The sequence below is a fragment of the Mastigoproctus giganteus genome, chromosome 4 (assembly GCF_048544385.1).
Source record: "Mastigoproctus giganteus isolate SK-2022 chromosome 4, ASM4854438v1, whole genome shotgun sequence".
NCBI lineage: Eukaryota > Metazoa > Arthropoda > Arachnida > Uropygi > Thelyphonidae > Mastigoproctus > Mastigoproctus giganteus.
This window is the reverse complement of record NC_143578.1, coordinates 190,497,340-190,511,635: the sequence shown is the minus strand read 5'-3', so window position 1 is coordinate 190,511,635 and position 14,296 is coordinate 190,497,340. Positions and strand designations below refer to the sequence as shown.

The window sequence follows — 14,296 nt, the reverse complement described above, 5'->3', positions numbered from 1 at the left end:
GATAAGATCGAATCCAAAAAGCTTCTCGTTATAGGGACCATGTCCTGTTAACAACGTTGTCAGTGGTACCCTGGGAAGTACCAGGGCTGTTGCTTTGGGTATATTTTCCGGAGGTCCGGTAGAAATTTTTTAGTTACTTTGCCCTTGGTGGTCTCCGTCCACCTTCTTTGCCAAAGGTTTAGAAGGTGGGTCTGCAGCCTAACTTTCTCATTCTTTAAGCTGTTCGTCGGATCAGTCGTGTCACTCCCCTGGACAGCAGAAACAGCAGCCCCGCCCTGACAACCTCCAGATCTAAGAGGCAAGTACCTGCAATGCTGAGGTACTTATTGTGCTGCAAGCACGCGTTGTTCGTAGTATGGTCCTTTGGGTCATTTCGAGTGTTCTTTTGTTCACCGCCAGTGCTACTTTTGGATTCCACATTGTTGCTGTGTGGTATCCAAACACAGCAACAGTGTGGTATTCAAAGTGTGGTGCTGGAAGGAAAGTTGTTTTATAGCAAATTGACAGGGTTATTTATTTTTTTTTAGTCCCCAATCTTTTTGTGATCCTGATTAACAGCCCAGAGTAGCCCCTGATTTTCTTCCGTATGTATTTCAGATGCAGTTTGAACGTTGTTGTTATCTAGGACTACGCCTAGGTACTTCAGCTGGCTTTCAAACTTGATTGTGACATTTTAAATTTTGATTTGCGGGGGTTGCCGCAGTTGTAGAGTCCCTTTGAGTAAAATTGATGAGGTCTTTCCAGGTGATATTCTTAGCTGGTTTTTGGAAGCCCACCGTTGTAACTGCTGCAACGTCCGGTTTGCCAGTATCGCCAGCTGGTCCCTGGAGTCTGCCTCCACTGTCAATGTGAAGTCATCCGCGAACGCATGCGCCTCCATAGGTTCCAGGCCCATCACCAGGAATTGATCAAGGACCATGTTCCACAGAAGAGGCCAAAAAACCGATCCCTGCGGGCATCCTCTGTGCACTTTTCTCGTGATTTTCTGATATTGCACATTTATCTCCGCTCTTCTTTGGGTTAAATAGCTCTCAATGACTTTGTACAAGTTAAATGGCACCTGGCCCTCCCTTAATCTTGCCAGGACGTTCGGCCACCAAAGTGAGTCAAACGCCCTGGCAAGGTCAACAGAGATGAGCAGCAAGTATTTGCGTCTGCAGTCCTGCACTATCTTGAGCAAGTTCGCTAGTCCCTGCCGTTTCATAGTGTTTTGTAATTTTAGCATGGAGTAAATTTTTCTGTTTATACTCCGGCACGACAACCAAGTCAGTAGAGTTTACAATAAATCGTCAATACAAATATTTATCGTATTTAGTAATCACGGGCTTGAACCCCGGTTCACTCAAGGAACGCGTGCTATGCACCCTCGCTCCTGACCACTGGGCTACGTCAGGCCATAGTAATCGTTCGAATAATTTACTTGCCACTGGGAGCAGTGCGATCGATCGATAAGCCTCCGGTTTTTCTGGATTTTTTAATATTAATTTTAAAGTCCAGCTTCTAGGAATCTGTTGTATAATGTGAGGAATAGTTGCGGCTCAAATTCCACAGTTTGTTTGAGTATTTCAGGCTCGATCAGATCAAGACCTGGGCATTTCCTATTTTTTATTCGACGAGCAGGCCACGCTAAGTTCATCCAAGGTGAAGGGGGGGGGGGATCAGTCGCCTGGTTGTTGTAGTTATCGTTGCTTTCACAGATCTGTCGCAAATCTGAATTTTGAAAGATTGAGTCCAGTATGTTATTCATCGACTGCTCCCAAGAGGTGGTAAGATTTCCCTGTCGGGTCCTGGTGGTAACAATCATCTTCCTGGGCAGCTTATTGGTGGTTACCTTGTAGACTACGCCCTAGGGGTAACAGATGTGTGGCCTCCGTAAACAGTAACACAGGCGGCCACATTTCGTGGTTGGGTGGTGTTTTATGGCGCATTGGCAACTAAGGCCATTACGCGCCAAGTCAAGTATTTCGCTGTAGGAAGTCGAGAAGACAGCGAATGTCACCTTAAACTTCGAGCCATGCCCCTTGCACTGGGTGTTGGGCAAGTTTGACATTACACAGTTATTGGTAGAATGGAAATTTAATGGCACAAGGGCTGCAGGACCTTTTTATGCCTTTCATATATTCTGTTGTATTTAATTATGTAATTACTGGATTACATTTAAGGTAAAGAAATAATTCCGATAAGTTTGCATCCTCTCATAAAAGGCGAGAGAGAGAGAGAGTTAACAGTTGCTAAGTTAGAGAGACATTTCAAGATTGAAGTCCTCTCAAGATAAAAGTAGCTATATTCCAGTAGAATGTGTCAAACTGTGAGCATTGAATGGCAATATGCGCATTGGGGTGAGTCGCTTCCAGTGATATGGAAGTGGGTCGGGTGAATATGACCTATGCGCATTCTTGCAAGTACTGTACTAGTACTTCTTGTCTGTTTTTTTTTTGTAGCTGGGGCACCATAACTGGAGTTATTGTTTAATATGAAGGAGTTTATTACTTATTTAAGTTTTCCAAAATAGCGACCACCATTGTTTACAATCTTTTTGTATGATGCCTTTGTAATCATTATATATGGAACACAGAGAGAATTTTTAAGTATAGGCAAATGATGCAAGAAAGCAAGCTTATAAAGCATCACTTAAAAAAAATAAAAATCCCACATCACGTGTCCATGTCCTCCAATAATTTGTCTAGTTCTTCCATGAATTTATTCAAACTGCCCACATCTACAACAACGCATGAAAGTTTGTTCCAATAATTAAACATCCTTCCTCAAATTTAATTTATGCCTTCTCATGTGCGTAGGCTGAGGAAGAATGCCATCAGCAATGACCTTGCTGAATCCATTAAAAGTCTTAAACGCCCCAGTCAGATCACCTCTCAGATAATTAGTTGCTAGAAGCTACAACTTTCAGAAATGAAGCCTTCTTTAGCAAGACCACCCTTTCTTTCACTTCACCAATCTCGTTGCACTTCTCTGCACCTGTTCCAACAGAACTACATCCTTCCTAAAATGAGTCCTGCACACTTGTATGCAGTACTCAAGATGCAGCCTAACCACTGCCTTGTACAATGGGATAATCACCTCCTTATCCCTTCTAGCGAAGTTCCTGTATATTATTAACAAAACTCCACGAGCTATCCTGACAACCTGTCTACACTGCTCAGAGTACTTCAAATCTGACTGCAAAATAACCTGCAGGTCTTTTTCATTTTCCACTACCGTGAGCTCTCTCGTGCAGCTCTCTCTCTCTGAAACGTGCGTCTCAGATTAACGTACAGCTGGTACGTTAATCTGAGATTACTGCTACCTCTTTGCAGTGCCTCGCATTTATCAATGTTAAATTTTAACCGCCATTTTTAAGACCATCCGCCTAATTTTTATAGATCTATTTAATTTACCTTGATTACTGCCATTAACTACCCTGAACTTTTGGGCCATCTGAAAACTTAAACATTAAGCTTGGCATACCTTCATCAATATCGTTAATAAATACAGAAAACAGCAATGGCCTCAGCATTGAACTCTGGGAAAATTCCACTAATAACATTAGTCCACGAAGAGTAGTGTCCATTAAAAACCACTCTGTCTTCTCCCACTCAACCATCCCTTTATCTATACCAATTTTCCAAGACGGTTTTGCTCTTTTACTGCCAGAAATGCCAGCACGTCCCGGTATACAACAAAATTTCACAGATCCTTTGATTTGATAGTCAAGGAGTAGTTGCGTTTATAAAATATGACATGTATAGAGATAACTTCGGTGAGTTGCTTTTATTCACAATGAGATGAGAGAATAGCAGTTTGTTTTGTAATGAAATTACTGTACTCCTGGAATCCGTGCATATTATAATTTCAGAGTTAGAAGCAAAGTTGCATTTTCTAAAGCTGACTTGATTGCATATAGCTCGGCTGTATAGATGCTGCAATCGACAGGAAGGGAGACAGAGGAGGAAAATTCAGGAGCTATCGCTGCTGCACTGACTGCTGAAACATCTGTGGAGATTTAATATCTAGGTGGCGTAGTGATGGTTGTGTTAAATGCTTATGGAATTCTGCTCCTTTTTTTTTTAATGTATAAGCGTGGTTTAAAGAGCAGTTACGTTTATAAAATATATGACATGTATAGAGATAACTTCGGTGAGTCATAGGATAAAATTTTATTGCAGGTATTGAAGAGACACACAAGATATCGGTGTTTGGAATTTGTCTTCGAACTCTAAGAGCAACATATATACACCATAGCCTCATAGGTTTACCATAGAGGATTTTCCCTTGTGAAAATTCCCATAGACTTTATATTGTTCAGTTGAAATAACATTACGCAAAAATGGACACTTGTTATCTTATTGTCTTGGAAATCTACTGGCTTTGGGGTAGCCCCCTTTAGGGAGAAGCTATTAAATATTTATATGTCACTATATACTGGGAATATATCAGTCTTTATTAGTTAGATTTCACATTTACATTTCGGAAAATGTCCCATAGGTTAACATGGGACTTTTCCAAAGAAACTAAGTGGCTATAACTCTTTTCATTTTGGGGTTGAGCATCTTACTTTGGAGGAAAAGAATCTACTTGAAATTACTCATTTTGTAAATAATTTTGTGGCGCCCCCTGTCCGTTAGGGGCTGAGACCCGTAAACCAACCTTGATGAATTCTTCAACTCTTATGCAGATTTCATCCCGGGTCGGGTAAGGCGTCTATATAGACATATTGTTAAACTATTGAAATTAATTGGTTGTTGTCTTCTGAATTACTTGTTTAATAAACAATGTCAGAAGAAGACAGAGATATTACTTGGTCCCAGGAATTTGAAGCATATTCATCTTCTTCTGATGCATATTCGTCTCTTGATTTTGCAACAAAACAGGTGTCTCCTAACAAAGAATCTTTTCAGGCGCCAGTAAAGCCTAAAGGTAAAAGGAAATCAAAGACCCCTAAAACTGTTACAAAAGGGGAAAAAGACAAAACTAAACTTAAAACAAAATTGGATAAAAATAAGACTTTGAATGATGAAGAAGATAAGAACAGCCAGTCTCTTGTTAAAGAAATTCGAGCTAGTACAGCAAAGAACAGTGAGGGCTATGCAGTTCTTGATTCCCCAGGGGAGAAAACAGTTAATGTTTGTAGTAGGGAGGACCAAGAGATTTCTTTTATAGATGGTTTGAACCTCGGAGGATCATTACATGCCTCGGAGATGTGACATTGGCTAAGATAAGAAGGCTTTAGGAGAAATGATATCTGAAGATTCAAGTAAAATAACAAAACCAGCTTCTAAGGGTAATTTATAGTCTCTGGGCAGTGATCATAGCTTTGGTTGTGGACAATGAGCGCCTTAAAGTACACGCTAAGGATCTGGGGAGAGTGCTTCTCAGATAAAAGAAATGTTAGATTGCCAGTTGTTGTTATTTGATTTTTAGGAGCATTAGCAACTAAGGCCATATTGCTCCGGGATATGCGGTGGTCATTCCCTGACCTTTCCGCATCCTCCGTATTTAGTGGTGACGGGCTCGAACCCCGGTCTAATCCAGAAGCGAGTGCTACGCACTGCTGCTCCTTCCCACCTGGCTACGGAGGCGGCCCCTAGATTACCAGATTGAACTTCATAAGAAGTCTTATGCAGAGGTAGTGCGGCAGGATCTCAAGTTGGTTGATTCTGTTGTCAACCAGAATAAACCAAGATCAAAACAGAGGACTGACAGTGCAAGTCGGGATAAATCCTTAAGTTCCTAGAGGTGTGGCTGATCCTCAGAATCTAATTATTTTTAGGCCTACTGAGGACTCTTGCTTGAGTTCGAGTCAGGATATAAGCAGAAGGTGACACAAATCATTAAGCGTGACCACAAGGAGATGAATGTAAAAGGTATCCGTCTCCTTAGGAATAGGGGGATCCTTGTGGAGACCACAAATTCAGTGGATGCTAATAGGATCTATTCTGCTTCTGCTTTGAAAGAGATAGGTCTTAACAATTGAGAAACTTCGGTTATCTGATCCAACAGTGTTAATATATGGTGTCCCTCGTGAATATGCTAAGGAGAAAATACTTGATGATCTTTTCGTTGAAAACTTAAAAGACTATGGTTTCTCGCAAGGTGAAGTTAAAGACGAGGTGACTTTTTGTTCGCATAAGACAGTTTATCTCCGTAGACATAAGGTCATGTCTACGGAGATTGTCCCCATAAAGAAGACTCCAAAATGTATCAACTGCAAGAGACGTGGTAGAGATTACAATCATTCAGTAAGGGATGCCAAGTGTCCAGAATACTTAAAAGCAGTACAACTTACGGACAGTAGAACCAAACATGAGTGATAATGGTTAAAATTCAGCAACAGCGTTGGCCGATAAGAATCCAATTTTAGGTAATATTATATATGAAGAGATAAAAGTTCTTCAGATAAATGGTAAGCACTGCAGAGTGGCAATGGATGAGATTAGAATAACAGCATTTGAAAATAATTTTGATATTATTTGCATACAGGAACCCTTTCATTCTTTGCAGGTAGGAAGGGGGTGGGGCCCACAAAGTTATGGGTTTCCCATGTCAGCAAGTATTATTCATTCGCTTGACTTCATTCCTGCACAACGTTTTCAACATCTTGTTCGGTGCCAAAAAGTGCCATAGTTGTTATAAACAATGATCTGATTGTTACCAACATTACAGGTCTGTGCACCGACACTGTGACCTGTTTAATGATTTCTACACCTTTCATAAGTTTTTACATTGCATCTGTTTACTGTCCGACTAGTGAAGACATACAATTGACTCTCCATCGTTTGGACAATATATGTACTAATTTCGCTTCTAAAAATCTTATAATAACAGCGGATCTAAATGCCAAATCCAACTTCTGGCAAAGCGGTTTTACCGACCCTAGAGGATTAGCTCTCGAGGATTTAATTTCATCCTACAACTTAAGTGTGCAAAACTTACCTGACAAGCCGTTCACGTTCTCTACTGTGAATGGCGAATCAAACATAGATGCCACTCTTACCACGATTAAAATAGACGAAATTCTAACCGACTGGGATGTTATTCCAAACCTTGTGAATAGCGACCACCGCGCTATTGTATTTGGTTTGAAGCCTCGACAGCAATATAATGATTCATCGCCACACGATCTTAAACGTTTCTCAATGAATACCATTAAATGAAACAAATTCAGAGATTACCTTCTCACTATTTTCTCTGCAGATGTTGTAGATAGTTTAAACACGATGACGGCAATGGAATTTACAAATTTCGTCACCACCCACCTGTATTTGGCAATGGAGTACTCAGCCAAAAGAAAGCAGACAAGAAGAACTTCTGTTCCTTGGTGGTCTTCAGACTTAAGTAACCTGCGAAAGCAAGTTCAACAGGCTAGAAAAGAATTCCAGCGACATAGGCTTCTTTCTGCCGAGGATGTTCGGACCTTCAGGGAAGCTTACAGTACTCTAAGGAAAAACTATCAAAAGGCAATTTCCAACTCAAAAGAAAGTTGTTAGAAAACTTTTGTAATGGATATAGAAAATAAAGAACCGTGGGGCTTGCTTTACCGGATATTAAGGAACAAAATGGCTTGCGGAGATGTTTATAACGCAGTTAAAGTAGATGGTCAAAAGACTCAAGATTGGATGTCTACGGTGGATTCCATAATTAACAACCTATTCTCCAAAGATATATCGAATCTAGATTCACCTGAACAAATGCAAATACGTTATGATAATGAAAAGTATGAAGGGCCATCAGACATTGAACCCTTTTCACTCCTGGATTTGGGCTCTGCCGTGGCAAAGCTCAATGGTAAGAAATTCCCCGGTATTGACCTGATTGAGAACACAGTCATAGTTAAATATTTTGAATTTTTTTCCACACATTCTTTTAAATTTGATGAATAAGTGTTTACTAGAAGGAATATTTCCTCGTCAATGGAAAACAGCTCTACTAAAGATACTGCACAAGCCTGAGAAATTAATATCAGATCCACGGGCCTACAGACCTATTTCGCTTTTAGCAAACCTGGAGAAACTGTTTGAGGGAATGTTAGCCCCAAGAATCCAAAAAAATGCTAGTAGGTTATCAGTTATGTTCAGAAGCACAATACGGCTTCAAGAAAGGACTGAAGACGCTATAAATCTTCTGACCAACTATGTGTCCAACTCACCTGCTAAATACGTACTCGCTGTGTTTGTGGACTTTCAGGGCCCGTTTGACACTTTATGGTGGGAAAGTGTCCTCAGGAGCTTGAGATCCGCAGAGTGTGATGTGTACATTTACAGTGTTATGCGATCGTACTTTAGCGACAGACATATTAAGGTGGTGGCAAAACATCTTACGTACTGGGCTCAGATTTCAAAAGGATGCCCCCAAGGATCAGTGTTGGGACTTCTCCTCTGGAACGCTGTGCTGGATCAATGGTTAAAGCGGGAACACAATGGTATCAGTAAGATAGCGTGTGCGGATGATATAGCGATCGTTGCTGATGGAAACACAAGGAGAATAACTGAAGAGAAAATACAGCCTATCTTGGATGACTTGATGTCATGGGCTAGTCAACAAACTGAAAATATCCCCTAGTAAAACCAGTTTTATGACTTTTAAGAACCATTTTAGCCACAACAGACCGCCCAGAATCCGACTAAATAATACCCAAATACCATATGTCTCCCAAACTAAGTATTTGGGAATCACCTTAGATGATAAACTCAGTTTTCTGCCTCATGTGTCAAAACCCAGGGATAAAATCCGTTTTTTGTCCCTGAGCCTCAGTTATCAGAGTCTCAAGGAAAGAGTGGGGATTATCAAAGAAAACCTTGAACCTTTACTATAAAACCATATTTTGCCTATTATATCATACGCAGCAAGTGTTTGGTACCAAAAAGTATCAAAGGTAAAAGTGAAACAGAAACTTATTTCCACACAAAGATCAGTTCTTTTAACGATCAATAATATTCCAAGGAATGTTTCAAACAACGCACTCCAAATACTTCGTGGTACGATTCCTGTAGATTTATATATTGCTTTTCGGGGTTTGATTTAATACCTAAAAAAAGGACAGTCTAAGACAATGCTTGGAATTACGACTGACCCATCCAGCGACTTTAAAAGGGAGAAGAAAAGGCTTTGGGAGGAATTTACTGTTGTCTGGAAAAAAAAAGATGGGATGAGAGCGAATTTGGGCTTGTAATAAGAAAGTATATTGCGCAAGTAGAATTCTCAACAACCCCTGGAGTTATTTCGTGGTTAAGACCTTCTATGACAACTTCTTATCTGCTAACAGGACATGGGTCCCTCCGGGCTAAGTTATTTGAGCGTGGCCTGGAGCCTGATCCATACTGCACATGTGGGGAATATGAAACGTGGATTCGTGTACTTCTGAACTGTCCATTGTACTCTCAACTTAGAACGGATTTAATGTCTGCGGTTCCAAACTTATTGAAGAACAATGTAAATATCTTAGTTGAAGACCATAACTTTACTGCTCTGCAAACATTCTCAAGGTCAGTTTTCATATTGAGGACTCAGCTAAGAACTTCAGCTTCTTCTGGGAATTGACTTCACAAATGACCAAAAGGTTTAAGTGTAAACAAAAGATTTTAGTTAATTGTTATTGTATTGACTTATATGGATTGCTATTGTGTTGATTTATGTTAATTAATGTCGCATTGATTTTGGCCAATTGTTATTGACAAGATTTATGTCAGTTGTTATTGTAAAGATGTATGTTATTTTCTTGGTTCTCAGTAATTCAGAGACTGAGCATATTTTAAAAAATATATATATTGTATATATCTGTCTATTATAATAATTAGTGGGTGTAAGTGAGGATAATTTGTAGAAGTTCTCCACTAGTAATTCATTTGTTGACACCCACTGATATTGCACTACATCCGGTGGGTGCGGGACTTGTGCATTCGGCACAAATACATAACGTAAACCCAGGCCTAGAGAAGGGCACCGGGCAACAGCTGTCTTATATAGGCGGTAGTAAAATACCTCGCACATGTTTTTAGGCTAGATTTGTTGAGGTTCTACGCCAAAACAGATGAACTAGGTGGAGATGGGCTTTTGCCTAGGAACCACCCTTGACTCCGGGATACACGTACGAAGTGCACCAGGAGGTATAATATAATGTCTTGTATATGTGTAACGAGAATGTTAATGTATATAAAATTGTATATATATCTTTTTATAAATATTTTATATATATTTAAATAATGGCTTAAAAGTTTAACATAAAATAAGAAAATAAATGTTAATAAATATTGTGATATTTATAATAATTGTAATAAATTGTAATATTATTACATTAATAATATTACGTAAAATAATTGTAATATATATATATATTACAATTATTTTACGTAATATTATATATATATATATATATATATATATATATATATATATATATAATAACTGTGTGTGTACAAATAAATGAAAAAAATATAAAAAATGTAGAGATTTAATAACGATGTGAATCTGAAAATGAGTGGACAGCATAGAACCGTTCTATAACCTTGATTTGATAGAGCGCGCTTATCAAAATACTGAAAATAGTCGTCTCAGATGAGTGTGTCTGGACCAAGGAGAGATAGTACATCCCTGCCTGGTCCAGACCCCCCCCCCCTGTATTTAATATTTTTATAAAAAAAAATTGACACATATTCCTACCATATATCTTTCTTTTCCACTTTTGCCTTCATTATTTATTTATTTATTTGTTAGTTTGTTTGTTTGTTTCTTCGCTCATTTTCCGCTCCATTTTTATATACAGGGTGTTTCAAAAGTGATAGTCAAGAATTTAAAGGTAAACTGTACAGACTATAATATGCAAAAAAAAAGCTTAGCAAACATGGTACTTAAGTGAATCGTTATCGAGATATTACACATTTCTAGTTGAGATCCACCACTGACAAGGTGAACTGTACAGACTAGAGATCCACCACTGACAAGGTGAACTGTACAGACTAGAGATCCACCACTGACAAGGTGAACTGTACAGAGTAGAGATCCACCACTGACTTGTTTGTTTAGGTTAGGTTATGCTCATTCTCTCCCTTTCCCAATGCTCTGTGACGTAGCAGGCATATTAGTACTTGTCAAAGGATCGTCAACAGGGAAAGAGGTTACAGCAACGAAGAGTATGCGGACATGCACTTCATGTATGGTAAAGCCAACGGCAGTGCACTCGAGGCTGCACGTTTGCACCAAGAACCCCGAAGACAGCCCAACAGGCGCACATTCATCAGGGTACATCAACGCCTTGGAGAACATGGGCGCTTCGCACATGGAGTACGAGCAGGTAGGCCCAGAAGCATGACATCTGATGTTGAGGAATGGGTGTTAGAAAGAACATCAACACGTAACATCTGTAAAATCCTGTAGTGTTGAAACCAAAAATTAAAAATGTATTATCTTATGTTTAATAAAAACATCCTTAGCAAAGGATTCACAGCTTTTTGCTAAACTAGTGCTCCCATAGTCAGTGGCGGATCTTAACAGAAAATGTGCATTATCCCGAAAACAGTTCATTTGCGACCCGATATTCACTGGGACTTTTTTGCTTATTTTAGTTTGTACTTTTCACCTTTAAATTATTAACCATTTTTGAAACACCCTGTATATATATCTTCTATTGCTTCTTACTAACAAGTAATCGTCATTTACATACTACAGTAGGTGGTCCTCACCGCTAGCATTGCCATAATTCCCTAGCATTCAAGAAATTTGAAAAGAAATAAGGAGAAATAAGCGGTGTAATGGTTTCACATGTGTCACACAATATAAACTTCCATTAGGAGGTTTTACAATTGTTTCCTCCCTTATCTTCCACAGGTAAATGTCAACTAACAGAATGTGCCACCTGACCTTCAGCCTCATCGCCGTCTTTTGTTTTCATATTGTACTGTGCCTCCACGTCGATTACGCACGCGTAAGAAGAACTCCCGAGGTAAGAACTTTAAAAAATAAATTATTTTATCGATGACCACAAAATTATTGCCTTTTTTCTTTATTGACACACAAAACCGTTTTTAAAAACTATAAATTGTCCTCAAATTGTACCAGGATGCTTCAAACAATAAAAGCAGAAAGAAAAAATGATGAAGAAAAGCTACTCCACTCTGTCTACGTTTTTGAGTTGAACTGTGACTAGAAGTTACTGCCCGTGTTCGGGATAGTTTCAAACAAAAAAAAAAAAAAAAAGCAATTAAAGATTCACTAATATCTTGCCTGTTTTCAGGTTTGGGTTATTTGTCTTTTGGACCTTTTTTTTGTCATAAATCGGTCATTATCATCCATCTTCAATTCACTGCAGGATGAAGGCCTCTCCAGCAACTTTTCAGTTCCTTCTGTTTTGTGCAATAGCCATCCATTTACTACCCACAAACTCTTGAATTTCATCTATCTCCGTCGTTGCCTTCCAGGTTTTCTTCTAGCTCCTCTTGGGTACCATTCTGTTATTTTCTTATTCCATCTGTCATCATGTCTCCGAGCTATGTGACCTGCCCAAGACCATTTTAGTTCTTTATTTTTAATAGGAATGTCCTTTACTTGAGTTTGCTGCCTAATCTTCTTATCTAACAGTCTGATTCCTACTATAATTCGTTCCATTCTTCGCTGTGTAGTTCTCAGCTTCTCATCCATTCTTTTGATGAGTGCCCAAGTTTCACTTCTATAAGTCATGGTGGGGAGTATAATTTGGTTCATTATTTTACGTTTCAGACAAATTGGGATATTGCTCCTCAGTATGTGACTATTTCCTGAATGCTATCTGTCCAAAATTTATTCTTCTCTTGACTTCCAGCCATTTATCATTACAGCTAATGACCTGTCCCAGATAAGTATATGACTCCACCTTTTCAATTACTGCTCCTTCAACGATTACATACCTTTCTGAGGCATACTTGTTCATCATTACTTTTGTTTCAGCCATATTCATCTTTAGTCAAAATTCCTTACTAACTCTGCATAACTGATTAAGATCCTCTACTTCTTTGGGAACCGTGGCTTATGACCTCAATGTCATCTGCAAATCGTAAATGGTTTAGGTACTCTCCATTCACATTGACTCCTTTCTGCGACCAATCTAATCTTCTGAAAGCTTCCTCAAGGGCAGCAGTAAACAACTTCGGAGATATTGTGTCTCCTTGTCGAACTCCTTTCTCAATTTTAAATTTGCTACTGTCTCTGACTAGTCTAATAAAGGAGGTGGCGCTCTCATATATTTTCTTCAAAATCATATGTGTGGTATCTATGCCTTGTCTTTCCAGTGCCCGAAACATTGCCTTATGTATGGAGTCAAATGCCTTTTCAAAATCCACAAAAGCCAGGCATAATGGTGTTTTATATTCATTTGCTTTCTCCGTTAGCTGTGATATTACGTGAAGGTGATCCATAGTTGAGAATCCTGTCCTAAAGCCAGCTTGCTCTTTCGGTTGATTCTCATCAATTATTCTTTCTAATCTGTTAATGACCCTTGTGAACAACTTGTAATTGTGGAATAACAAGCTAATTGGTCTATAATATCCAATTTATGATTTATCTCCTTTCTTATGCTGCAAAACTGATTGCATTATTCCACTCCTTAGGCGTCATACCTTTTTTAATGCATTTTATGAAGAATCTTGCCAGTTTTTGCGTCATGTGTCTTCCTCCCAATTTTAACAACTCTAGTAACTTCATCTTCCCCCGGGCTTTCTGATTCTTCAACTCATATTCTAACTCATCAGGAAGGATATCGGGTATGTCGTATGTGTTAGTAATTTGCGATCCATCTTCCCCACTGCTGGCATCATTTTCTCACTCCTTGTATAATTCTCTATAGTAGTCTTCTGCTATTTGAATTATGCCTTCTCTGCTATTTATAAGTACACCATCGCTATTCTTCAGTTTCAGTATCATTTGTCTTTCTGTATTACTGCTCATGGCTGCTGATTTAAGTCCTTTGTTTTCCCTTAACGCTTTTTCTACTTTTTCTTGTGTTAAATCTTCTTATGTCCACTCTGAGTCTCTTTCTAATGGCTTTGCATAACTCACTATACTCAATTTTCTCCTTGTTAATGTTTATCTTGCTCTTCATTTGTAGTCTTCGGTTCATCATGCCAAGTATTTCTTGAATAATTTTTTTCTTCTTTGGATTTCTTTTTACCTATAGGTTTCTTGGGCTTTATCACTTTCAGAAAATTGTAATATTCCTCGTCGATATCTTGGTCGTGAGTGCAAAAGCTCAAACTTGTTCTTAAGTTCCAGTACATACTGCTTTTTTTCTCTTCTTCTGTTATTTCAGAGACATTCTTATTATTTACTCGAGTCA

The 14,296-nt window shown here is 38.9% G+C and overlaps 1 protein-coding gene across 2 annotated transcripts in view; it reads left to right on the top strand.

Moving 5' to 3' along the window:
- Positions 1-14,296, top strand: part of LOC150087280 (zwei Ig domain protein zig-2-like) — a 165,791-nt gene that overhangs the window by 86,824 nt on the left and 64,671 nt on the right. For both annotated transcript variants that reach the window (XM_090371945.1, XM_090371944.1), the window contains exon 2: positions 11,818-11,932. In XM_090371945.1, the coding sequence (XP_090228071.1) occupies positions 11,822-11,932 (111 nt within the window). In that variant the 5' untranslated portion in view covers positions 11,818-11,821. The remainder of the gene's footprint in view (positions 1-11,817; positions 11,933-14,296) is intronic.